Consider the following 18,339-nt stretch of genomic DNA (forward strand, 5'->3'; position numbering starts at 1 on the left):
TTATTTCTAAACCTCATTTCTTTTAAATTGGCATTACCGTTCATATCTTAATGTGTAAAAACAGTACAATAATGCAGCTAATGTTGGTATTGTTTATCTTCGTTTCTGATTTACTGCTGTAAAAGCTGTTTATCTTAAGAATTTCATTCCCCCGCCCACTGTATCTCCACATATTTATCATCTCATTATTCTGCACCTCCCCCTTGTTTCACGCTGACATTTTAACACTCGGTAGGGTTTTTCCCTCCTTCCTCTCGGCTCCCCTCCTCTTGTTTTGCTCTTTATCGGTCTCCTCTGTCTAGTCAGTGTAAAAGTGTGTGTGTGAGATAGGGGAGCGAGAGCACGTGAGTTTGTTTATATCTCTGGTGCCTGTTTGCTGCTGCGTAGATTTGACCTGTTGTCCGGTGCAGCAAACGCAGAAAGATTACGGGGATTATAAAACAGGCCAGGACAAGATTACAGCCTTCTCACAGCAACAGTTTAAGATAACCTGCTGACTGGAGGTTGTAGTTTGGTCTGCTATGTAGTGCACAGAAGCTCCCTGTATTTGTTGGCTCTTCTAGCAGTTATAAAAGTTTGGTTTTAAAAGCATTTAAAAGCATTTATTGATGCCGTTTGATTCAACGTTTTAAACCAGTCAAGAGAAAACAAACTTAAGAAATCAAGGATTTAATCTAATTGTAGTGGTAAATTCTTGTTAGAACTACAGTTTAGCCCTAATTGATTAATATCCCTGGTATATTTAGGTTTCAAAGTAATCTTTTTATCTTTTCAGCACCTTTGGCACCTTTAACTTTAGGGGGTGACCAAAAGTAAAGACTAGGGTGATGGCAAAGAGGTCTTTCTACATCAACAACTTTTATCTCCTCACCAAAGATAAATGGTCAAAAACACAAGTTGAAACATACAAAAAGCTGGTTAGCATTTCTAGGAATTATAATACTTTTCCATTACTTTCTGAGCAGGGTGTAAATATTTTTGACAATGTCATTATTCTGTTAAAATGTAAATAACTGATAAGTTTCCTTTACATTGTTTTATTTTCAATATTATAATGCGACTAAATTGTTTGCTATAAAAAAAACAAAGTTCTTGGCTGAACAGAAAATATTTTAAATCGAAGTCTGCCAGGGCGTGAATGATTGTGCGTTTAACTCTATTTGCCTTAGATTGTGGATTTTTGTGCAATGGGCCAAAAATAAATGTAATAATTCAAGTTACCTTGATAAATGCTTTGAAACCTTGAGAGGCAAATTTAGTATTTTTAGAGCCAGAGAAGCATGATATATAAATAGAGAGGCGGTTACAACTAAAGCCCATTTATATTGTTTTCAGACCAGAGAATTCTAAAAATCACATTCCTGGCTAATTTCTTAACTGATTGTGTTGAAAATTTAGACTTTTAACTGCTTCACTTCACTGCTTTCATGGTGACCTTGTTGTTGAAGAAAAGAGTGATGCGCTTCAAAATCTGAGACGTGCAGCATTTTTTTATGATGAACTTTTCAGTGCACTTTGTCCCACTTCCATCAGGTAAACAATTCAGGATCATTAAAGCTGCAGTAGGTAACTTTTGTATAGATTCTTTTTTTACATGTTTGTCAAAATTGTCAGTATATCATGACAGTAAAATATGAGACAGATAATCTTTGAAATAATCAGGCTGCTCTCACTGCTCCTACTGCCATTTGCAGAAACACACCACCTCCCGGTCAGGAACAACCAATCAGAGCCAGGAGGAATGTCTGGCTCTGATTGGTTGTTAGCAGTGTTAAAATCACTCTTGTGTACGCACTGCTACCGTCATTTAAGCTGTGGAGAAACAACCTGCTTTACAGGAAAACTGCCAATTTCTGGAGTGGTACCTGCTCAGAAATGTTTATTTTAATTGTTGTTTTATTGGTTTTCTGTACAGCGCTTTGTGATTGCTTTGTTTGTGAAAATCATTTAATAAATACACTTAATTAAACGTTGGAGTAGCGCGTGGGGGAGAAGCTGTAGATGGAGGGCTGCAGCGCAGCAGAGAGCAAGAGGGAAAGACCTGCAGGCTGTGCTTGTTCAAATTTTCAGGCTAAGTTCACGGTTTTCTCAAAACTGCCTAGTGTAGCTTTAAATCAAAAACTCTAATAGACTTAAAAACAGCTTCTTTCCCAATGCTGTGAGGGCTATGGCCCCATGCTGAAAATCAAATAAACTACCAGCCCAGTTCATAGTTTACATGTTTACAAACATGCAAATTATTCCACAGGTTCCTTTTCAGAATATAAGTCGCTCTGGAATATAAGTCGCATCAGTAAGAAAATAAAGACGAAAAAAAAAAACATATTTTTATTTCACACAATCCAAGACTAAAAACTGACATTTGGTCTGGTAAGCCAACTTATTAAATTACACTGCTGCATCCACAACCAGCTGAATAACGTGGAACAGACCCGGGAGGATGAATGGAGTAAATAAGCAACTCCAACCGGCAAGATTGTTGCCAGCTCATTTCAGCGTAACGGCCTGTTGAGCTGAAAGTTGTCGAACCTTGGGTGAAATTAGACTATGAGCGTAACAATGCTACTTGCTAAGCTAACAGTATGACACAGATGTTTGAGAGCAACATAAAGCTCACGTGCATCAGTGAAGTTGTAAACCGTCCGGACAACAGAGCTGTAAGCTAGCACTTTTAGCTTAACAGACAGCCCTATAACAGGGTTCTGGGCTCTCCTTTTTGAGCTGCACCACGCAACGCTCAGCTGCATGAATCCATACTGAAACAACATACACACATGTTCAGTATCTGTTGTCTATAAGTTAATATTTTGATAAATGTTTTTGCAGGATCAGCCAAACCATGAAAAAAGTGTGACTTATAGTCTAAAAAAACATGGTATTTACACATGCTAATGTCTATTTGCACAACTTCTCCAGAAATGTTTGTCTAAGACATTCATGCTGTTGCACAGTATTTTATATCACCCTGTAGAGTGACTGCTACCTGTCTTTTACTCCAACATTTAAATCTTATCAGATGCTAAGGACTATTTGCACACTTTTTACCTTCTCAGGAAGTGTTGCCGGTGCATCCAACTTGAACATTACGTCTTGTTTTATGTCTTTGTGTTACGTGTGAATTCTGAGCTGGTGACCCGACAGAGTTTCAATATGGTTATATAATGACAATAACAAATTCTTGATTCTTTTCTTACATTTAATGGTTGGATTAAATTGGAGTTTGCAAATAATAACTTTGGGTGTGTTCTAGTCCTTAAAAACAAATCAGAACCAGAAAATCTGACTTCATATAAATTAAGAAAGTTTTGATCAGATCTTTAGCTATTGCATTCAATTCAAACTAATCCCTGGGAGTCCTTAGTTTTCTTTTTGTTTAATTAAAAGAAAATTCCCATTTGATCACATTTGTAAAACGTTTCACTTCTATTGCTTTCTTTCCCACCATATCCCAATGAATATAATATTTCTTAGCTTTGGCTCTGCTACGTTTTCTGGCAATTTTTCTTCCGATTGTGCTTTTTAAGTGCCTAGATTTCTAATTAGCTGGACTACTTTCTGTCTGCTCCCTGTTTGGTACTAATCAGTTTGTGCACAGTGGGTTTTGAAAGCTTTCTGGATACCAATGATAAGTAAACTAAACTGACAGCGAGATAAAGTCTGCTAAAATCTTTAATGTCATTGTTTTGTGAGCCTTGGCACTTTGCTGCTAATCATATTGAATAGATTTTGGTATATAATTCTTATACACACAGTAATAAAGGGTAAAAACACCTGCTGTGGACTTGTTGAAGATGAATGGTCAAATTTCCTTTTAAAATCAACATTACCTCCAGACATTTGTAATGTCGTCAAGCTGCCATGTTGTTAGACACTGTAAACACAACCAGTGATCTCCCACAGAATCACACCATCTGATTTCTTCAACTATGTCTGAATGATTGAAAGAATCAAGGTACATGTGAATAACTTTCATGCGTGGCAAAGCCCAAACTGCTGTCTTAAAGAGGTGAATCAACTCAGTGGAGTGTGCTGTAGAGCTCTCTCTTCCATTTAATGAGATCTAATATATGGCGGGAGGAGGACGGCAAAAACGGCGCAGTGATGGCCTCGCATTCTAACGTGTGCTTCGTCTCTGTGTGTGTGTTTTTACAGGTAGAGTCTTTGACCCCGACAAGCACTGCGGAGTGCCCGACCCCGAGACTAAACGATCCTGCACGCGATCTCTCACCTGCAAGGTAAAACACAAACCTACCATCGCTCTTTCACACTTTCTCCTGTTTACACGCCCCTTCTGGTGGGAAAACAAAAAAAACAGCTAAGTTTCCACCTGTACCTGGGATCCATTGGCGTTTCCAGTTCCTCTGTTGATGCTCGGTAGCTCTGTCGCAGCATCACAGGGTCCTCGCTTCTCTTGATGAGGTAATTATAGATGTGAGATGAGGCCACATCATCGTTTAGCTGTAATACTCTATTACTGCCCTTTAATTCCCTCCACCAAGCTTTACTAATCTTTCCAAACACACTGGCTATCAAGTAATTAAAGATCCAATGAGCCAGTGTGTGTATGTTTCTAAGGAAGGATGGGGGAGGGGTTGAAGTTCTTGGTCAAAATAACATACACGTCTTCATTTTTCTAGACATGAGGCAGTATATTGATTAGTATGGTACTACTTTTAGTATCTACCATTATTAAGGCGATCGGTTGCGCTGGATTAAATTTACGGGGTATCAGAGGAAAAGGGGTGAATACAAAGAGCCACTTTTCATTTTTCTAACTGGAAACAAAAATATAAAGACGATGTGCTACCTTGTGTTGGTTTATGGCATAAAATCCTAAACAAGGTTTTAAAAAATATTGTATTTTTGTGGTTATATATGGTGAATACTTTAGCAAGGTGCTACTGTATTATGTAGAGATCCAGAGTTGTTGTCACATGTTAGGAATTGCAAAGTTCACTCTCTGACCCTTTTCTTTTTGATGACATGTTAAATTGAGCTCTGGAGCCGTCTGTGTTTATTTCGTACAAACCAACATTTTCAGTAAAAATCAATCACACTGCTGCAGATAAATACTGGACACAACTCCGAGCTCCTCAATAAGTGCTTTGGATAGAACTGGTGATGCTGCTGTTGTGGGAACTTAATGCCTAAATAATCCACTATGTTAAAAACAGCTTTATGTTTGAAACTTGGAGCTCAACTAGAAATTAATAATATGTTTTAATAGCTTAAATAAACAGTTAATAGATAAAAAAAATAAAAAATTAACGAGTTTAGTTAGATATGTGATTATGTTTCATTATTAGTTATCGGCATTGAACAATAACTACATCCAAAAAAATAAAAAGGATCAACCTGTATGCTGAAGACGTTTATTTATTTGGTGCAAAGATTAATCGTTTTCATTAAAAAAAATCTGTTATTTCAAAGGTGTCATAATGCACCTTAACAAGATTCCCGGGTTCTTTTGGAGAGAAACAGGCCCTCATCACAGATCATCCACTGTATTTGACAGTGGGCAGGAAAGGCTCGTCCATATATTCATTCTTTATTTCACATCAAACCCACCCAGATGGTGATCGTATTTTTCGGACCATAAAGCACACCGGATTCTAACGCGCACTAAATATCCTTCCCGAGTGTGAAATATCACTCCGCCCGTTCACGTACACAGCTCTCTCCTGAGAGGGAGAGCTATCCATCTCTGTCAGGAGGACAGAGTAGTTGGACAACACTGCCCTGTTTCTAACATAAGGCAAAATAAACACAACTTTTATGTTGAATTAACTTACTAGGTTTATTGTTGCTTGAACGTACTCCAGGCACGGGCTGCCTCAAGGCTCCACATAGTCGGGCGTACTGTGCACATACTGTGAACTTGGCTGACTCCACGGTGACTCTCCACAGATGTTTTACCCTTCATAGTCGAACGTACTGTTGCCTACATTTCTTGTGACAAAATCCTACAATTCCCACACTTTCTGGCAGTGAGACGAAGCGGTGGAACGGATGGTAAAATGTGTGATTAGCTAGCTGAGCACCTAGAGCCGTTTCTTTTCCAGCAGGCTCCCACCTGTCAGTGAGAACAGAGAGGGACTGTGTGCCTTTAGTACGCCTTGAGTATGTACGGTCCTCCGCGGAGTGAAGTACGCCCGAGTATGTGGGTGCCTGTATATGAATGCACTTCTAGTTTAGACATTACAGTCAGGCAGTCTTGTAGACAGCTCAGAGGTCCTGTCAGGTAATGACACAGTGTACCGTAATGCTCTGAATATCCATTGAGCGGAGTGGCTTCATTGCTTACCAAAGTCACACTTATACATTTTAACAGATATTTGTGCGCATTGTACCACATAAAGTCGGTCAGTAAGCACAACGGTAATCATATATAAGGCGCACCATCTATTTCTGAGAAAGATTGAGTTTAAGTGCGTCTTATAGTCTGTAAAATACGGTAATTAGAGTATCATGAAAAGGATTTTATTTTTTTCAGTATTCCATTCAGAAATTGAAACTTGTATATTAAATGCATTCATTACACACAAACTGGTATATTTCAAATCTTTGTTTTAGTTTTGATGATTATAACCGACAACTAATGAAACCCCAAATTCAGTATCAGAAAATTAGAATATTGTGAAATGGTCCAGTATTGAAGACACCTGGTGCCACACTATAATCAGCTATTTAACTCAAAACGCCTGCAAAGGCCTTTAAACGGTCTCTCAGTCTAGTTCTGTAGTCTACTCAATCATGGGGGCTGGCGAGGAGGCTGACTGTTCACAGAGCTCTGTGTCCCAGCACAAGACTAGAGAGGCAAAGGGAAGGAAAATATGTTTTTTTAAGGTAATTTTTTAAAGATTTAATTGTTGGAGAATCTGGATTTTATTTTGCCAACGCACTCATTGGGCTTGCATGAGTGCATGAGAGTAGCATGCAATGCTGAATATGTTTTGGAAAATCTATTGTCAAAATATTGTAACGAGGAAACCATAATATCAAACACTTTAATTTATTAACTTACTTTTAGTTAGTTTGAAGTAAACAAGTAAAGCTTGTTCTTAGCTCATTGTGTAACACCACTAGCAGCAAACACTTTGTTATATTTTTATTGTTTACAACCGTTACACAACATCTTGTTTAACAAGCATTTCACAGCTTGTATATGGTTCCACTTCAGGTCAACTCCCAGACAAAATGCTTGATATGAAAGCAAGTTTTGAAAATAATTTGAAAATAAAAAGGAGGGAAAAAAATCGGATTTGGTATAGTAAAATCTGAGATTTTATTTTTAAGCCATATCGCCCAGCCCTACATCCAGTGTGAAGTTCCCAGTCAGTGATAGTTTGGGGTGCCATGTCATCTGCTGGTTTTGGTCCTCTGTGTTTTCTGAGGTCAAAGGTCAACACAGGGAGTTTTAGACCACTTCTTGCTCCCTGACCAACTTTATGGAGATGCAGATTTCATTTTCCAACAGGACGTGGCACCTCCACACAGTGCTAAATCTACCAGTACCTGGTTGAAGAACCATATTGTCCCTGTTCCTAATTGGCCAGCAAACTCACCTGACCTCAACCTCATAGAAAATCTATGGGTTATTATGAAGAGGAAGATGCGATACACCAGACCTAACAATGCAGAAGAGCTGAAGGCCACTATCAGAGCAAACAGGGCTCCCATAACACCTGAGCAGCGCCACAGAGTGATGGACTCCATGCCACGCCGCATTGCTGCAGTAATCCGGGGGAAGGGAAGCAGTGTGATCGATGCGCTTTAGGCGCCTCTCGAGCGGCAGACGCTAGAGTTGGAAAATCTGAACTTTTGCAGCTGGATGCGAAGCGTCAAGCAATCAGAGAGACCCCGCTATGCGACGTAGTGGTGGGTTTTATATTTTTAATATTTTTACTGCTCATCACTGATAAGTGTTAACATCAAGCCTCCTGAATGATGGCCACTAACCTGAGACAACTTTTACAAAGAGTCCAGCAGAAGAAAAGAACAGAATAGCTCCTCCCAAAGGGAGCCACTTTGCCACTACAAATATCTGCCATAAATCCTTGGTGAACTTTATTATTTTATATTTTACTGTGAACATAAAGGTCTGAGAACTCTGGCTAGGTTGAGTTTAGGAAAGTCTGGAACTTTCACACAAAATGTGTTCATATCTTTATCAGTGGTGGCAATAAGTGTAGAGCCTGCTTTAAAAAAAAGAATGAAGAATTTTAGAGGTTTGCAGTAGCTTGAAGTGAGTGCAGCATGACATCAACAGCATTAGTCCTATAATAGACGGAGCTCGGCAGAATCGACGGTGCCGTTCCGGTTACACAATAGGCCATCTCTCCAGAAACTGCAGCCTGGCTTGTAGCTGCTAAAATTCCTTTTTGCTGTCAAGACCAATTATGCAGTGATGAAGAGTTGAGAGAAAAAGCATTGTTTCTGTGCATTAGCTGGGCTCTGACCGCAGCTTCTGAGCTGCTGAACACGAGGAACCTTTGCTAACCAGGTACCCTGGAATCCTCCTCTGTCAATTAGTCATCCTGCGCGACCCGATGCCTTCCCCAGCCTGGTTGTTCTCCTCTGCATCTCTTCTTTTCAACATATGCAAATTCATAGCTTAATAGATTCAGGCATGTTTGGAAAGCTGGATGTTCAGCGAAGAGGCGTTTTCACTTATTAAAATAACACAGGTGACCTCTCTTTGACAGCACGGGCGGAACCTGCCTGCTGACGGATCAGTTTTGGGTCATCTGAGTAATTGCGATTAAAAAACTTTAATCCGCGAACAGCCTTATTTTTAAACATAATCTCTATGGGCTCCACTGTAGAGAACGCTCTAAATGCTGTGCTGCTGTCGATACGTTATATCAAGACAGCAAGCAGGCATTTTAGTGCAGCAAGTCTTTATTTATTTTTTTTGCAGCACTTTCTGCACGTAAGATCATACTGGCTTTTAGAAAGTCCACCTGCTGCCAGGAATCCGTCTCAGCTGGTTTCACCAAGCCGTACGTCATCCTGTTGGGGGCGTTTCTCTTGACCTTGCACACAGAAGACATGAACATGAAGACAAAGTGCCCCCTAAAGCTCTCGGTCTCTGCTCAGATTTAAATCGGTCAAGCTCTCACATTCTTTTTCTGCACTTGGGATAGGTCGGAGTGTGTTTTTTGAACTTCTCCTGTCGGTTTAGAGATCCTCCATGATGTTTTGTGTTTCCTCCTTTTTATTTATTTATTTTTTTAATGAGAGTTTGAAAAAGTTCTTCCTTACCTGCAACATAAACTTAATAAAGAGATTCAGGAGTCTCTTTTATACGGCCACATTTATTGGCACATCTGGTAAAGATGTGTGAAACAGAGTCAGATAAATTCACCTCATGGCCACTCTAAAGCATGTTGGAAGATCTGTAATCCTGCGGGCCGGTTGTCCTTTATTAGATCGCATCACTTTGAATAACCCAAAAACGGCCAAATGTAAAATATAAAGGGTTAGAGTTTGATAAATGATGAATGGACTGAACCTATGTAGCACTTTTTCTGTGATAACGACCACTCAAAGTGAAAAAACAAAACAAAACAAAAGGGCAACTTAGAGTCAAGTGCCTTGCCCAAGAACACATTGACATGTGTCAGGGAGGAAAGTGAAACTGAGTTCTGGGCTTTCTGATTCCTAAATGACTACGCTACTTTAACTGGAAGCCACGTATTTTAGTCAGCTAGGATTAAGATTGAAAAGCATCTTATGGCCACCGATAAGTATGGTAGAGGATCTAGGATGCTGTGGGCCTGCTTTTCTTTCTAGGCTAATGCCATTAGCAACTCTTCCCCACTGAATACAGTGGTGTGGAAAAAGTGTTTCTAGACCACGCAAGTAAACACAAATTGCTGTTTTTTAGATGATGATTTTTATTATTAAGGACAAAATTGAAATCTGCTGTCTACCAAAAAATCCTGAAGAAGGAGGTCCGGTCATCTGTTGGTGACCTGAAACTGAAACCAACGTGAGTTCTGCAGCAGGACAGTAATCCAAAACACACCAGCAAGTCCACCGCTGAATAAAAACAAAAAGGAGACTTTGGAGTGGCCTAGTCAAAGTCCTGACCCGAATCCTATAGAGAGGTTGTGGCAAGACCTTTAAAAAGGACTTTCATACTCGAAAGCCCTCCAGTGGGGCTGAACTACAACAATTCAGCAAAGACGAGTGGTCCAGAAATCCCCCACAGCGCTGGAAAAGGCTGAGTGCAACTTATCGCAAACACTTGATACCCAACCAATTAGGTTTTTCACACAGGGCCATGTAGGTGAGGAACACCCCCTGCCACAAATAATAAAAAGCTCAGTTTAAAAACTGCATTTTGTATTTCTTTAGGTTGTCTCTGACTAATATTTAAATTAGTTTGATGTTATAAAACACTTGAAAGTGACAAACATGCAAAAACATAAGAAATCGGGACACTTTTTTTCCCCTACACCACTGAAAATGTATGCATATAATAGGCTGAATTATTCTCTATTTTTCCTTTTCGGTGATGCTGCTGCTGCAGCATTGCGCACACATCTTTCCTAGAGGTGTCAGGAAATGTGGCTGGCACTATAAGCTGCTTTGTAAATTCCTTCTGAGGAGACGCAGTGTTTTGTTGGCTGGGTTACCTGCGAAAACACCTGGAAGGTTGTACAGCCCGACTGCATCGGCGTTGTGTCGGCGTCGTGGGGGACATGAAACCAAAGCCGAACACGGCGAAGCGCTGAAATCTGCCTGAACGCTAATTACCTTGACGAACAAAAAGCATATTTTCCCGTTAACCTTTGTGCCCCTCGCTCTGCTCCAGACTCACTCCTTAACCCAGCGGCGGGCAGTCCCCGGCCGCAGCAGACCTTTCGACGTCCTGCTGGCCGAGCACAAGGGCCTGGCAAAGGAGAGGGAGGCCTTGAAGGAGAAGGAGAAGGAGGCGGCGCTGAGAGGGAAGGAGGCAGGCAGTCAGGCCGTCGCGTCCCAAGACACGGCGAGTCCCAGCAAGTCGCACTGCCCCGGTGAACGGCCGCTCTCCTCGTTGAAGCTGCGGCTTTCAAATGCACACATACCAAGGTAAAGCAGTTTTTCCTTTTATTTCTTAGTGCATCAGCGGGGATTCTAACCCACTAGACTGCTGATGTCAAAACTGGTTTTGCAGAAAGTTTGAATATTAAATAAGACCCAACGATTGAGCGTTGTGTTATGACCAACAGCAGACATTTATTGACCACCTCCACAAGATGCTCAAGACTTTGGGTTTCCATGTTTTACCACCAGGGGATGCTGTAGAAACCCAAACCGCTAAAAGAGCGAGACAAAAAAAAAAAAAATCATTGTTAGGGTACTTACTCTTCTGCCACATTTCTGTCCAATGCACCGCCTCCAGAGTTCCAGGTGGGTCCTCCTCCATTTCTGCTTCCAGCCCTCTGCCTCCAGCGGCGGCTCCAGCCGCGGCGCCCGTCCCCGAGCCGTCTCCTAACAGCTGGGGGAACGCAGCGGGCGACGGCAGCCGGCTCTCCAGCGACGAGGGCGACGCGGAGACTCCGGACGACACCGACAGACCTTCCTTTCACTACTCCAGTCACCATCCACGGCCTTTAGGGGTAAATGTCAAGACAACCGATTCAGAGATATAACGGCGCGGGAATGAAGGAGTGCACTCTCTGCTTCTTTCTACCCGTTTTATCCGGCCGAGCCGAGTTTGTCGTATTTGGGTGACTTTTAATAGTTGGCCTTTGTTTCTAATGATTGTATTATCACACATCTCACGTCAGTCATTATATGTAGTGTCTCTGTAAAGTCAGCGTTTTCTCCATTTCCCTCTCAAGTTTCCCCCCATTTGACGACTCATCATTCTCATATTTCTTTGCCCTTTTCCTCCTTTGCTTATCCATTTTGTTTTTCTTGTCTGCTTGCATGCCTCTGTGGCGTCCCGCTTCCCTCGCCGCCCTCTCATCCAGGTGTCTCTTGTGTCTCTGTCCAGTTCTGCGTCTTCAGCGGCCGGCTCATGGGACCGGGCTACTACGTGTTTGACAGGCGATGGGACCGGATGAGGCTGGCGCTGCAGAGCATGGTGGAGAAACACCTCAACGCGCAGATGTGGAGGCGAGTGTGCATGAACCTTTTACGCTCCCGTCTTTCCAAACTAGAGTCGGATAATGAAGCGGAGGTAATCATGGTGGGAACCTGATTATAGTATTCACGCGTCAGAATGGCCTAGTCAAAGTCCGGACAAATATCCACCAGTGTTGTAGTACTCGAGTCCGAGACTCGAACTCGAGTCCGAGTCATTAGCTAAATTTAGAGACTCGTGACTTGACTTGGACTTAAGCACAGATGACTCGAAATTGGACTCGGACTCCTACATTCAGATCATTCTGACTCGGAAATTGAGAAAAAGACTCCACTTCTTTTTCTATATCATTAGGCTATAATTTTAATATGTCATTAGAATATTATTTGGTGTATGATTTTAATATCTAAATTATTAGTGCAATGTGGTGGAGTGTGGATTTTTGTTTTAGTTTAAAAACATGTAGGCTATGCTTACTTTAGTGCGGAACTTGGACTTGACTTGATCAATAAGGACTCGACTCGGACTCGACTCAGATTTTTTTTTAATGACTTGAACTTGACTCGTACTTGAACACTGGAGACTCGAACCTGGACTCGGACTCGAGGCATAGTGACTTGACTACAACACTGATATCCACCCAAGAATCTGTGGTAAGATTTAAAATTGAGGTTCAGAGAATTTCTCTGTCCAGTCTGACTGAACACGTGAGCTCATTTGCTAACCCGAGGGGGGGGGGTGTCGTCTTTCAGTCCCTGTATGTCCAAAGCTGGTAGAGACGGCAAGGCTTTGTAATTTGGATTTAGTCCGTCGTCCTGTGAAAGAAAGCGACGTAAAATCCTTGTCAGAAGCGTTTACTGAATCCTTGTGTGAGTTGATTACATTTCAAGTGTAGCGTTTAATTTGCTCGGGGTAATTCTTTCTTCTTTTTTTTTTTTTTGGTCCTGCAAAGCAAAGATTTTCTCGGTGCTCCTTTTTTTTTTAAAAGACTTTTGTTCTGTGTGTTTCAGGAAGGTGCCTCTGGCTGCAGAGAGCCTCCCCTCCCTCTCCACATCTAGTCCCGCCTCGGTTCCCGTACAACCGGCTCCTTCTCCCGTCCTCTCCTCGCCTTCGAGCGCCCTCACCTACACCGCCGCGTTCCCCCAGTCCGCGTCGGCAGCCGGAGCGTTCAACGTCAGAGACTCGCCGACGCCCCGCCGCCCGGCTCTCGCGCAGGGAAGAGCTCGCAACGGCTCGCCCAAAGCCAGCCGGCCGCCCAAAGACTCGGACCCCGTCCCCCTCGCGGGCCCGAAAAAGAGAAAGAACTCCTCCCACCCTTCGTCCTCCGTCTCACCTTCCTCGTTTCAGACGGTGGACGTCCACAAAAGGAACGGCAGCAGCTTTCACCCGACGTTGCAAGGCTTCGGGGTGACCAGGCCGTCCCCCGGCAAAAATAAGGGCCCTCGAGGGGGAGGCGGGCTTCTCAGCAGCTCCGACGACCGGCTGTCCAGCGCTGATGGGTCACAAAGCCACAACGCTCAGAACTGGTAGGTCTGAGTGTGGTTAGGGTAATTTATTATTCAGTTTAAGGGAAGTAGAGCCCTTTATGCAGATTTCTTTAATTTAAGCCGTAGATTGAAGAGTCTAAAATGGATCAACGGAGTGTTATAGTATAAATATTTAAAAAAAATTGATGAGAGGAGGAAAAACAGGTCAGGGTGGAACGGGGATTTCGTGTACAGTAAGTCCAGGTTTGCATCATATAAAGAAAAAAAAATCAGGGTTCAGGTTCAGGTACAGCATAAGGCAAGTTAAATTCAAGACTTTTTAATGCCACTTGAAATAAAAAGTTAAGATCAAATTCACGATAAACAAGAAAAACCTGGTTGCGACAACTTCACCCAAATGTTTATTTTAACATAAATCATTACTTTCTGGCCCAGTAGACATGTTAAAAATTTTGAAAAACATTTCATATAGGAAGAAAGCTAAAAAACACAATAATTACAGATATATTTTTAACAACTACTGAACTGAATTCACAAACTTTGCTTTGTTCCCTACTAAAATAAACTATAAATCAGTTTTAAAAACCACTACATAACCAGTGCCAACTGTTTTTCCCAGCTATGGTCCGGCCGCAACAGTTTTTATTGGTTCCGCTATCGGGACAGAACCAATAATTGTTACATTGAGCCGTTCAGTAAATTTTAAAAAAATATAATTGTGTCAATTATTTTACTGTTTGGTAAGGATTACAAAAATAAAATCCTATTTATGACCTGGTAACAATTTTAAGACCCAAGAAAGACTGATTTAAGACATTTTAATGCCCATTAGGGCCTTAGTTTTAAGTTACAGAATTCAATGCCTTTTAAGACTTTTTAAGGATCCGCGGGAACCCTGAAAAATAAATAAATAAATTTTGGGATTCAGAACCTAGTCTGAAAGAAATTCGGAAGAAGGTCGTGGAGGAAAGGTGTCCTCCCAAGTTGAGGGATCTGGAAATGTTTTCAAGGCAGAGTGAAAGAGGACTAAAGGCGACAAACGTTTTTCAATCAATTTGTCACAAATAGTGTTTCTCTTTCTTACTTTCGGCTCCCTTCTAGTCGTGAACAAGGCACCAGCAGTAAAGCCTACACAGCGAGGGAAGCAGCCTCAGCCCCGCACCAGCCCGTCGCTGCCCCCACCGGACCCTTAGCTTACGGCGGCGGCGCGGAGGGGAGGAAGAGGAGGAGTCCCAGCTCCTACAAAGGGAAAGCCGGCAAACTGAGCAGGCCGAGCGGACTGGAGAGCCTCTTCGGGAAAGGAAGCGACGGCGGGGGGATCTTGGCGTCGGGCCCCGAGTCGCCCCGACAGGTGGGTGGGTTACCCGACGTTCTCCCTGCGCGTTTCGTTCGTCACCAGAGCTGCGGTGAAGACGTTGGCTCCGAGTGATCGCCGTTGTGTCTGTGTCTGCAGGCCAAGTTAAGTCACTGACAGACACCCGCGCCACGGACGGAACGTCGGGCAGCTGTCCGGGCCACCACCGCTTGTGACCTTCGACTTCACCACTCTTCCAGTGACGGCAGCGATCGGGCTGCTTCGTGGGACAACGTCACCCCCGGTTAAACCAAGAGGACGCTTCAGTTTACTCGGTGTGATACAGAGGGGCTCCTGCCCTTCCCCTCCCTGTCCCTCCTGGCAGGAAGCTCCCCCGCCTCTCTATGGTTGTGGTTTTTAACAGAACAAGACATGTTAAAAAAAAAAGAAAAAAAAAGACAACAACTATTGTTTCTAAAGGGAATCTGACGACATCGTTGATAACAACCACCACTGTAGAATTTCTGGAGAACAACGAGTTTAATTTCCAGTCTGCTGGCAAAGAAAGACAACCGTGATTGTTTTCCAGGACCATCTGACACAGCTACTGTGGGACTTTAGCTATGCCACTTTGTTGCTCCCTCTGACCTTTTCTATTCCGGCTCTCCGTCGTTTAGCAGCCTTTTTTTTTTTTTTTTTGTCTAAGAGGGGCAAGTTCGGCTGGGTTTTAGTCAGTTTTCTCCCCCTCTCTTTGTCTCTTTGTGCACCCAGAAGCTTTGTCCCTTTCCCCACGTTTCCATTTCTGTCCCAGCATGCCTGTGTTCAAAGTGCACTTACTGTCCTGAGTTCCTCGGCCCGGCTCCTCCACCCTCTGCATCGGTGCCACGCAAACGTCCTGCTCGCACAACAAGGAGGGAAGGAAGCATTTGTGTTACCAATGATGCCACGTCGCTGCGTTGTATTTCAATATGGGATAAAGTTTGACTTTATTCAGATTTTTTTTTTTTTTTATTCTGGTTTTTGATGTTGGAAGAAACACACAATTTCCAGGACTAGCATCCAAAAAAAAGGAAGTTATTGCAATGGTGTTGGATCGCTTTGTTTTTGTATGATAATTTATCATTCTTAAGTGATGTTTGTTATCGAAGTGACCATTAAGGTTTGAGCTACAGAGACTTTTTCGGTATAAAAAAAATAAATAAATCTAGAATTTCTATGGCATTTTGAAGAAATGTTGAAAGTATTATAGTTCATATTTGTACATAGCTGTTATTATTTTTGTATTTATTAATAATTCTCCCCTTTTACTAAATGAGGTCAGAGATATTAATACCCCCCCCTCTCCTTCCATCTTGGTTATGTCTAACAGTAATAAAGAGATTGGCCTGGTTGTTTCCCAAAAGTACATTTTTGATGCCGATCAATGATGCGCACAAAGCCAGGTGTTTAATGTTTGGCAACTGCTGCTTTTGACGTTTTATTTCCTCGTAGTTGCGTTTTCCAGCCGACAACAAGAAGTGTACAATTGGAGGGGAAGTTATGGAGAAGTTTCAAGTGTTTCCATATGCGATCCTATCTGTGGGTATTTACCTCCCCTTCCATATTTATTAGCACCCTTGTTTAAGGGTGTGTGAAAAGCCTTAAAATGAAATTAATTGTTTTACTGTTTTTTTTTTTTTCTTTGCATAAATCTCACACTGGAAAATGTTAAACAGTCACACCCATAATTTCAACATCTTTATTCAATGAGGAGGGGAAACATCTTGTAATAATTTTACTATGAATCTAATATCTAATCTTAATCTTTTACGTATTTTTTTTAAGTTTACCATTGTGTCTAGGAAGTTTTTAGTAATTCCAGACTTTTCGTGTCATAAGGCTATAGATTTGATGCTACTAGTTTCTTCGTTAAAATGGGGAAGACAGGAGAAGATGACGTTCAAGTAAAGCAGATGATTTCTGCAGGTCAGGAAGTGGCTGATATAAAAAAAAATGGCTACCTAGCCGAAAATACCCGTGCTTTCAGTCAGAAACCACTGGGACGGAGAGGCTGGACTAGGACCCACGTTTGTTTTGACAACAAGCACAGTGAGCACGATGGTAAGGAACGTAAAAACATTCCCGAAGCTCTAATCTGGCATCCTGGGCTCACCAGGTGTCCATGACTGGCAGCTAGCTAGCTAGCCAGCTAGCTTAGCTGTTTGGGAGGCATTTTTTGTCTCATCATTGCAAATGTAAATGTTGGGAGTTTGCCAAGTTTTAGTTGGACTTTATGTGGATTTATCTTTCAGATCAAATGACTATTCATTTGAGCTTTTTGTCAATACTCCCGCATAAAAAAAGGATGAATGTATGCAAAAACAACACCAAGGCCAATATTAAGTACAGTGGAGGGTTTATCATGCTGTGGGCCTGGTTCCCATCCAAGTGCACAGGATTGTGAAACTGCTCCGACCTTGTGTAATCGTATAAACAGACACAAAGACATTGTACGTCTTACGACCACCGAGTAATTATTTCTGAACCTCAGATTATTTCCCCGCTGATTAATAAATCTCTGAATTTTTTTTTTCACTGTGACAATTAGGCTGCTCCAGAACAATATGAATTTGTTTTAAGGCTTTTTTCCACATCCAACAAGTGTGATGGTTGCTTTACGCCGTTTGTGAAAAGCGCAAAATTCAAGGTTTTCGTTCATGGTCATACAGTTTCTAAATTCCAATCGACAGTGTATGCATACAGCAGTGATGCTAAGCCAAGTTTGGTCCAATATTCTCACATGTCGCTATCTGCTCTTTAGGTCCTTCGCTGACTTCTCTGTTAGGAGGTTACCACATTTGGACCTTCCCCACGTCCAATCCTTTGCTAAGATAATGCAGCATTTGTTGATTAAACATTGCTAATGGGTTCTCCGTATCCAGCTTTGTCTTTTTTTATTTTATTTTTTTTGTGAAACTAGGCCTTATTTATTTTTATATAAACAGACCCAACTCTTCTGCTTGTGGTTCCACCTATGGCTATTTTTTTTTCCGCCACCCTCCCAAAGTTGAAAGCTGCGCTTTTATTTTTGTCTTTCTGTATCTTCGGAGGGCCCGTTGGTCTAGTCTCGGTGTGATTATGTGGGCTGTGGTGATATGTCAAGTCAAAACTGGGTCAAAATGCATTCACTTACTTCAGCTGGGTTCGGTCTCTTTCTCCGGCGGCTGAGTAGTCCACTGTGCCGGAACTGCAGCGTAGCCATATTCCTGCGAGTCTTTACCTTTTTAAATATGCACAACATCTGCATCTGGTGGCAGATCTAGCAGCCAGATGATCGGGTTTAAAGTGAAATGTGGAGCCTTTTAATGGCTTCTTTTGTGATTGTGGAGAAATCCAGCGTGATTAGTTAACTTGAAGTGGAGCTATATGTTTTGTTTTTTGTTTTTTTTAAGGGCTCGTTAATGTGATCAGTACACCCCCCTCTCATGTGAAAGTGTTTT

The 18,339-nt window shown here is 42.0% G+C and overlaps 1 protein-coding gene across 4 annotated transcripts in view; it reads left to right on the forward strand.

The window, feature by feature from the left end:
* Positions 1-16,256, forward strand: part of atxn7l1 (ataxin 7-like 1) — a 47,057-nt gene extending 30,801 nt beyond the window's left edge. For 2 of the 4 annotated variants that reach the window (XM_021320588.2, XM_021320598.2), the window contains 7 exons: positions 4,153-4,235; positions 10,823-11,079; positions 11,393-11,609; positions 11,990-12,111; positions 13,090-13,605; positions 14,668-14,921; positions 15,020-16,256. In XM_021320588.2, the coding sequence (XP_021176263.2) occupies positions 4,153-4,235; positions 10,823-11,079; positions 11,393-11,609; positions 11,990-12,111; positions 13,090-13,605; positions 14,668-14,921; positions 15,020-15,096 (1,526 nt within the window). In that variant the 3' untranslated portion in view covers positions 15,097-16,256. The remainder of the gene's footprint in view (positions 1-4,152; positions 4,236-10,822; positions 11,080-11,392; positions 11,610-11,989; positions 12,112-13,089; positions 13,606-14,667; positions 14,922-15,019) is intronic. The other 2 variants (XM_012870537.3, XM_036148884.1) reach the window with 2 other exon arrangements.
* The last annotated feature ends 2,083 nt before the right edge of the window (positions 16,257-18,339 follow it).

The sequence above is a fragment of the Fundulus heteroclitus genome, chromosome 17, assembly GCF_011125445.2.
Source record: "Fundulus heteroclitus isolate FHET01 chromosome 17, MU-UCD_Fhet_4.1, whole genome shotgun sequence".
In the NCBI taxonomy this organism is placed as follows: Eukaryota; Metazoa; Chordata; class Actinopteri; order Cyprinodontiformes; family Fundulidae; genus Fundulus; species Fundulus heteroclitus.